Source organism: Paroedura picta, chromosome 6 (assembly GCF_049243985.1).
Source record: "Paroedura picta isolate Pp20150507F chromosome 6, Ppicta_v3.0, whole genome shotgun sequence".
Lineage (NCBI taxonomy): Eukaryota > Metazoa > Chordata > Lepidosauria > Squamata > Gekkonidae > Paroedura > Paroedura picta.
Window position 1 is genome coordinate 128,122,229 of NC_135374.1, and position 8,109 is coordinate 128,130,337.

General features: G+C 51.6%; 1 protein-coding gene across 1 annotated transcript; it reads right to left on the minus strand.

The window, feature by feature from the left end:
* Positions 1 to 1,410: 1,410 nt before the first annotated feature.
* LOC143840502 (uncharacterized) lies at positions 1,411 to 7,408 on the minus strand. The gene is made up of 2 exons (XM_077344122.1): positions 5,204 to 7,408; positions 1,411 to 2,092 (listed from the first exon to the last, which is right to left on the minus strand). Exon 1 carries the CDS (start codon positions 7,006 to 7,008, stop codon positions 5,245 to 5,247), a length of 1,764 nt encoding a protein of 587 aa, XP_077200237.1. The 5' UTR covers positions 7,009 to 7,408; the 3' UTR covers positions 1,411 to 2,092; positions 5,204 to 5,244.
* Between the last annotated feature and the right edge of the window lie 701 nt (positions 7,409 to 8,109).

The following is an 8,109-nucleotide window of genomic DNA, read 5'->3' on the forward strand; positions in this document are numbered from 1 at the left end:
TCTGCAGATTTGAGGCCACTGCACAGCGTTATTTTGCAGAGGAAACTGGCTCTTTTGTCTCCTGTTTCATCTGCACAACAACCCTGTGTAGGCCTCAAGTCTTTCAATTCAACAACAACCTGTGCAGGAGGCCTTAAATGTTTCTTCTCTACCATACCCCTGTCCAAAGTAGCCCTTTTTGCCTGGGGAACTGATCTTTATACTCTGCAGGTGAGCTGTAATTCTAGGAGCTCTCCAGGCCACACCTGGAGGTTGGCTACCCCTGGGTTGGAAATATTCCTGGAGGTTTGGAGGTGGGATTTCAAAATCGTACAATGCCTCAGAGTCTGGCCTTCAAAGGAGCCATTTTCACCTGCAGTTGGGAGGGAGTGGTGCAGGTGTGTCCCTCCTGGGCTATGGGCTATGGCCAGCACTTACCAGCAACTGTTTGTATTCTGGGGCACAGACAGGCAGACCAGCATCAGTTCTATGAGTCTGGAAAGTGCAGGAAGATCTAAATAAATATTTACAGCCTGAAACTGTAAATAGTGAACAAGTAATGGCTAAATACACATTACTTTTTTCAGCCTTGGCCTGGCAAATAGGAAACCAATATAAAAAATCTTACTAAGGTCAAGACTGCTGTGCACAGAGAGTCTTCCTCTTAGGGTTGCCAGCTTCCCTGTGAGGCTCTCTACCCCACCTCCCTCATGCTATGGGGAGAGGAAGGGAAGACGACTGGAAAACGCTTTGAGACACCTGAGGCCTGCTGGGTCACTGCGGCCCATTCCCAGTTCCCTCAGATCTCTCACAACCCCACATACCTCACAGGTTGACTATTGCAGAGAGACGAATGGAAAAGGTGTTTGTAAACCACTTTGAGACTCCTTTGGGTAGTAAGCAATAGGGTACAAAAATCCGTTCTTCTAAGAATCAGAATCAGAGTACCTTTATTGGCATAAAATTGCAAAGCATAAAATGAAAATTTCAAACAGTTTCAGATGTAAAATATATCGTAAAGCTTTTCATTTAAAATTGCCAGTAAAAACTGCTACTTTTATAATAGTTGCTGTGTCCCTCACATTTAGTATCATTTTAATCCAGTGTTTCTCATTTCGGTGTCTGTGGCCTAATTCACACAAGAAGGGAAATGACACAGAACTGGGGGGAATTGGTTGCCATGTAATCTTCCCCTAAGAAGAGTCTCCAGTCTGATTTCCCCTTCACATATCTGAGGACATGGCTCTGGAAAGCTCATCTGTAACCACTGTGCCACAATTCCCAAAGGTCAGTCCTCTCCCACACTCAATGAGCATTCCACACCACAGGTTCTTGACACCCATCTCTCCACACCCATGCCCTCATTTGCCACCACGCCACCACAACCCCCCACACAACACTGTCAAGCGCACAGGAAACTCACAACAAAACTTATTCAAAAGAAAAATAGTTTTATTGATTAGCACTACACGCAATGGACTGAAAAGTCAAATCTGACTAGAAGCCAGATTTGCCTCAGCTTATCAATACATTTCTCCCGCCCAAAACTTGACAGTTCCCAAGGGGGGGAGGTGAGTGAGAAAAGACATATGTGAAACCAAAACAGGATTCCAAACTCCCATCCTTGAAAGAGGTAACAAACAGCCCTTTCTGCCCATAACAAGATAAGGTTAACATAACATCACTATTCTATTTTATTGCTTACAAACTACAAGGCCGGGACTAGCAGGCGCCGGGCCCCATCTAGTAATATAACTGACATGGAGGAACTCGGGCTAATTTATGACAGAGATTCTACAATCCTGACATCCCTCCGCATTAAAACAAACTTCACTCCTCCACCTAGCCGGCATCAACCGGGCGAGGACAATCAGGAAATGCTCGATGGAAAGCCCGGAGAAGGCGGGGTGCCTTCACATTCCCAGCCTCAACCCACTCTTTATCCCCAGAGGGGAAATCCTTCCAATCGACCAAATATTGAAGGCGACCCTTATGCAAGCGAGAGTCTAAGATTTGGTTGACTTCATAGTGGGTGTCCTTATCGATGTAAATTGGAACAGGCATAGATGGAGGAGGGTGCCACTCGTCTGGGGCTGGAGCTCTTCGCAGCAGGCTGGAATGAAAAACCGGATGCACATTCCTGTAAGTTTTTGGTAGAGCTAGCTCCACAGTCACAGCATTTATCAATTTCACCACTTTAAATGGTCCCACAAACTTTGGACCAAGTTTCCTGGATTTCTGCTGGCACCTTAAGTTCTTGGTAGACAGGTAGGCTAAATCACCCACTTTCCAATCAGGGGCAGGTACCCTCTTCTTGTCAGCTTGAGCCTTATAGGCATCTTTGGCTTCCTTGAGGCTAGCAACGATTTCTGGCCAGCCCGTACTGATGGAGGCTGCCCATTTATTTATGTCAGGGACCTCTGCGGAGCTAAGTCCCCAAGTGGGGGCTGACACTAAATCAGTTCCATACACCACCTTGAAGGGCGATACCCCAGTTGAGGAGTGGACCCCATTGTTATAGGCGAATTCAGCAAGTGGCAATAAAGAAACCCAATCATCCTGCTGGTGGTTGATAAAACAGCGCAAATACTGCTCCAGGATTTGGTTTACCCTCTCGGTCTGGCCATTTGACTCCGGGTGATAGCCCGAGGTGAGGGCTTGCTCCACACCCAATAGTTTAAGAAGCTCCCTCCAAAACTTAGAAACGAACTGGGGGCCCCGATCCGTCAGGACACGTGTCGGGATCCCGTGCAGACGTACCACGTGTTTAATAAAAAGAGAGGCCAGCTTTGGTGCTGAGGGCACGCCCGTACAGGGGATGAAATGAGCCTGTTTGGAAAAAGCATCCACTACAACCCATATGACGGTGTTCCCTTGGCTGGGGGGCAGGCCTGTAATAAAGTCCATAGTTACATCAGCCCATGGACGTGAGGGGGTGGGCTGCGGCTGCAAAAGTCCCTTCCTCTTGCCCCCAATTGGCTTTGAAGCAATACAAATGGGGCACCCCTGCACATATTTCTCCACATCTTTGCGCAAGGATGGCCACCAGTACTGTCTCCTGACCAGGTGCAGAGTTTTCACAAAACCAAAATGTCCAGCGGTTTTAGCATCGTGGCAAAGTTTCAAAACCTTCCCCCGGGCCGCGGCAGGCACAAAGAGTCTTTCGCCTTTGAAAAAGAGCCCCCCCTTCTCAGACAAATCAGGGCGGAGGGAACAAAACTCTGGGTCAGTTGACAAGTCCTTTTGGACCCAGCCCCCTGGGATGGGCGTAACAGTCTTTGTGTGGCTGCGCGTCACAGCGGCCATCCCCAGTTGGGCGGGAGTAAAGACGGTATCTACCAATGGGTCTCGTTTGCTGTTGTACTGAGGCAGGCGCGATAGTGCATCAGCCAAAAAATTCAGTTTGCCAGGAAGATGCTTTAGGGAGAAGTTGAAACGAGCGAAAAACTCCGCCCATCTCATTTGTTTGGCTGAAAGCGAGCGGGGCTGTTTGAGTGCCTGAAGGTTTTTATGATCTGTCCAGACTACAAACGGGATTGTGGACCCCTCCAGCCAATGCCGCCACGTGGAAAGGGCCAATTTCACTGCAGCCGCCTCTTTTTCCCAAATTGCCCAATTTCTTTCTGCCGCTGAAAATTTCTTTGATAAATAGGCCAGGGGGTGCAATTTCCCGTCTCCCCCCTCTTGGAGGATCACGGCCCCCATTGCTACGTCCGAGGAATCTACTTGTACTGTAAATTGCTTAGAGGGGTCGGCATGGGCCAACACCGGTTCAGACGTGAATAACAGCTTTAGTTTGTCAAACGCCTCCTGACAGGAGGGAGTCCAAGAGAGAGGCGCCCCAGGTCGGCTTGCCGTCTTCCCCCCTTTGGTTTTTAACAAGTCAGTGAGGGGCAGCGCAACCTTGGCAAAGTTGGGGATGAAGGTCCTGTAAAAATTAGCGAACCCTAAGAAACTTTGTAATTGCCTCCTGGTGCGGGGAGGCTCCCATGCCAGCAAATCACGCACTTTGCCAGGGTCCATTTCGATCCCAGCCTGGGAGACCCGGAAACCCAAGAACTCCACTGCCTCGCGGTGGAACTCACATTTTGACAATTTAGCGAACAACTGGTGCTTCCGCAAGCGGCGGAGCACTTCGCGGACCAGCTTAGTATGACTCTCAACATTCTCTGAATACACAAGAATATCATCAATGTAAACCAACACCCCTTGGTACAATAAATCATGCATAATTTCATTTATCATATTCATGAACACGCCCGGAGCGCCGGCGAGGCCGAACGGCATTACGGTGTATTCAAACTGCCCCAGGGGCGTATTAAAAGCTGTTAAATATTCATGCCCTTTCTTGATCCGAACTCGATAGTAGGCTTCCCTTAAGTCCAGTTTCGAAAAAACGCGCGCCTTCCCCAAGTGGCCCAGCAAGTCTTTTATCAGGGGAAGCGGGTAGGCGTTGCAGGTGGAGACCGCGTTCAACCCGCGGTAGTCGGTGCACAACCTCAGCGAACCGTCCTTCTTTTTTACGAAAAGGACCGGGGCTGCCAAGGAAGATGTGGCTGGTCTGATAAAACCCCTCGCTAGGTTCTTATCCAAAAATTCTCTAAGCTCTGCCATCTCTCGCGGGCTCATGGAATACAGTTTGGCTTTGGGGAGAGGCTCTCCCTTCTTTAATTCGATGGCACAGTCAGTTTTGCGGTGGGGGGGGGAGCTGGTTGCACTCCACCTCCGCGAACACATCACCAAAGTCCCGGTATTCAGGAGGGAGCGCGTCCACCCCCACCCCCAAAGCAGCCACCACCCCGGATCTCGGAGGACCCTGCTGCCGCGTGTGCTGCTCACAAGCGGCGGAGGTAAATTCCACAGTCCCTTCCTTCCACTTCACAAGGGGATCATGTTCCCTCAGCCAATCCAACCCCAACACGCATGGGAAGGCAGAGTGAGGGGCCACCAAAGGTTGGATTTGCTCCCAATGTTTTTTTATGTCCAAGTCCATGGGGCGAGTCTTTGCCGTGGCTTCCCCACCGGGAGCGCATTTCCCATCTAACTGGGTGATTGGCAAGGGTTCTTTCAGTGCCACTTTCCCCACCCCCAAAGTCTCGGCCAGTGCCGGGCTCACTAGGGATTGGGTGCACCCTGAGTCCACAATACATCGGATTCCCACCGTTTTCCCCGACTTGGGGTTAGAAAGGTTGGCCGGTAGGAGTAGCAAGGGGGAATCACTCACCACGCGTTTGCCCCTGTTGGCGGCCTGCTGGCGGGGCGCCTTTACAGCAGACCGTCCTCGTTTCCCGACTGCTCCTCAGCTTGATCCTCGTCCTCCAGCCCGCTTCCCTCCTCCGAGTCGTCCACCGCTGGCACGGCAGCCACTGGAACCAGGAGAGATTTGGTGCTTTTCTTGGTGGTGGTTTTCTTGGCAGGCGTGGCTTTCGATGGGGCGCTGCTCGCAGCTTTCGGGGTTGATGCCGCTTTCGTTGGGCAGTGTGCGAGGAAATGCCCGGCTTGGCCACATCCCAAGCACAGCCCTTTCTCCATGCGCCGAGTGCGCTCCGCCGGTTCCAATTTGGTTCGGGGCTTGGTCTTCACCGGGGTGGAAGTCTTCGCCATGGTTTTCCCGGCCAGGGCTTGCACCATTGAGGCCCGTTCCAAGCGGTTTTCCATTTCTCCAGCCAGCTGGACCCACCCTTCGACAGTGAGTGGGTCTTCCAGGAGGAGGCACTTGTCAGCCAGAGTGGGATTGAGGCCCCCTACAAACGCCAGCACACGTTGGGGCTCCGTCCAGTCTGGTACAGAGGAAGCCAGCTCCTTAAATTCCCTGGCGTACTCAACCACAGACAACTTTCCCTGCCGGTGAGCCCGGAGTTTCTTCTCCGCAGTCTCCCGTTCAAACGGTTCCACGTACATCTGGCGCAGGGCCCTCATAAAATGGTTGTAGTCGCGGGTGGCTTGGGGATGGTAACGGTACAAATCCACGAACCATTTGGCAGCTTTGCCTTCCAGGGCTTGCCCCACGAAACGCACCCGTTCGGCGTCGTCTTGGAAAGTGAACCCCATGTCCATCATGTAGGCTTGGAGGTGCACCAGGAACGTGGGGAAATCGGAGGGGTCCCCAGAAAACTTTGCCTTGAACTTATAGGTGTTCCGCATTTCCACTCCACGGAGGTGGGCAGGTAGGCGCCCTGGGCCCCAGTCCGCCGGTGCTGGGGCCGGGGCCGGGGGTCTTGCACCCCGGCCAATGCCTCTCCCTCTCCCAGCCGCCACTCTCGCTCGTTCCGCTGCCTGCGCCGCTGCTGCTGCTCGCGCGGCCGCTCGCGCTGCTTCACGCGCCGCCGCCGCTGCCGCCGCCTCGGCTCCCGCGACATCCGCCGCTGCCCGTGCCGCCGCCGCCGCTGCTGCGTCCTCGCCTCCGTCCGCGCCGTCTCCACCAGCACCGTCGCCGCCAGCGCCACCTTCGTCCTCTCGTTCCTCGCCTTCGTCTTCTCTCTCCCTCTGCGCCCTTGCGCGTGCTTCCGCCTCGGCTTCGATCTCTAGCTGAGCCCGGGCTCTGGCCAGCGCCTCAGCCGCCTCTGCCGTTGCTTGCGCGGCCGCCATGCCGTGCTCCTGCAGTGCAAGCCCACCGCTCTCTCTCCGTGCACTGGTATCGTGTGCACCCCCACCGAGCACGTCCCTTAGCAGGCGTTGTGTTCGGCATCTCTCCTCCGGATCCAGCCGACCCGAGAGGTCCTGCAGCCAGTTAGTCACCCTGTCCAGCTTGTACTGCAAGTCCTGTGTCTCACCCACAGGCTCCAGCGCGTAGCTAGGCAGTCCCAGGTGCTCCGGCCAACGTTCATCCCCAGTAGGGCGGTCGTATTTTGACAACCGCCTGCGCTGGGTGATGTGACGTTCCAAAAATTCCTCGGGTCCCGGGGTTGCCCCCGAGACAGCCCGCATCATGGCCGAGCTGTGCGGCCCCGCACCAGCGCCTTCGGCCTGGGAGAGGTCCCAATCCAGGCCCTCTCCCTGATCAGAAAAAGTATGTCCCTCGCCCTGCATTTTGCAGGTGAAAGGAGTTGTGAGATTTGACTTGATGTCAAGCGCACAGGAAACTCACAACAAAACTTATTCAAAAGAAAAATAGTTTTATTGATTAGCACTACACGCAATGGACTGAAAAGTCAAATCTGACTAGAAGCCAGATTTGCCTCAGCTTATCAATACATTTCTCCCGCCCAAAACTTGACAGTTCCCAAGGGGGGGAGGTGAGTGAGAAAAGACATATGTGAAACCAAAACAGGATTCCAAACTCCCATCCTTGAAAGAGGTAACAAACAGCCCTTTCTGCCCATAACAAGATAAGGTTAACATAACATCACTATTCTATTTTATTGCTTACAAACTACAAGGCCGGGACTAGCAGGCGCCGGGCCCCATCTAGTAATATAACTGACATGGAGGAACTCGGGCTAATTTATGACAGAGATTCTACAATCCTGACAAACACACACACATTCAACCCCATGCCCTTACAGACTGGACAACTCCTCCCTTTCCTCTTCCCACTGCCAAGCTCTAGCGCCCGTTGTATTCTTGGATACAACAGGCTTTGCCCATAGTAAACAAGTAAAGTAAATAAACTAGTGGTTCTTGCTCATGAAAATGCCTCCACAATGAAATTATTAGTTTTTTAGGTCCTGAGTTTACACTCAAATAAACTCTGTTTCTTAGAAATCTAAGACCATCCACAGAGCTGGATGGTAGAAGAACACATCATTTTTCAAAAATGTACATATGGAAATAATCCTGTTTTCACTACATTATTTCTTAGCTGAAGCTATGGCCCATGAGTGTTACATCTTCCAACTGCATTGTCTTGTGTGTTAGAGAATAGGTCTAATAATTGGAGCCTGAGAGCCATACAGAGGGCTCCTGATTAAAGAAGATAATACAGAAGCAATTGCTTCCCTTTGGAATAAATTGCCATTTCACAGCAAGGTCATGCAAAATAAACCAGAATAGAAACTATAGAATTCACATGGCTCTGATATTAATTTGTATCACTGACTTGAGAAATGATTTAGTAGACTTATTAATGGATTAACCGCTATAGAAGCTAACAGATTCACCATATTGATTATATGATTTAGACTCCTCCAG

What these genes read in the sequence shown, in the direction of transcription:
- LOC143840502 (XM_077344122.1), bottom strand. Translation starts at nt 7,008, where the DNA reads ATGCAGGGCGAGGGACATACTTTTTCTGATCAGGGAGAGGGCCTGGAT.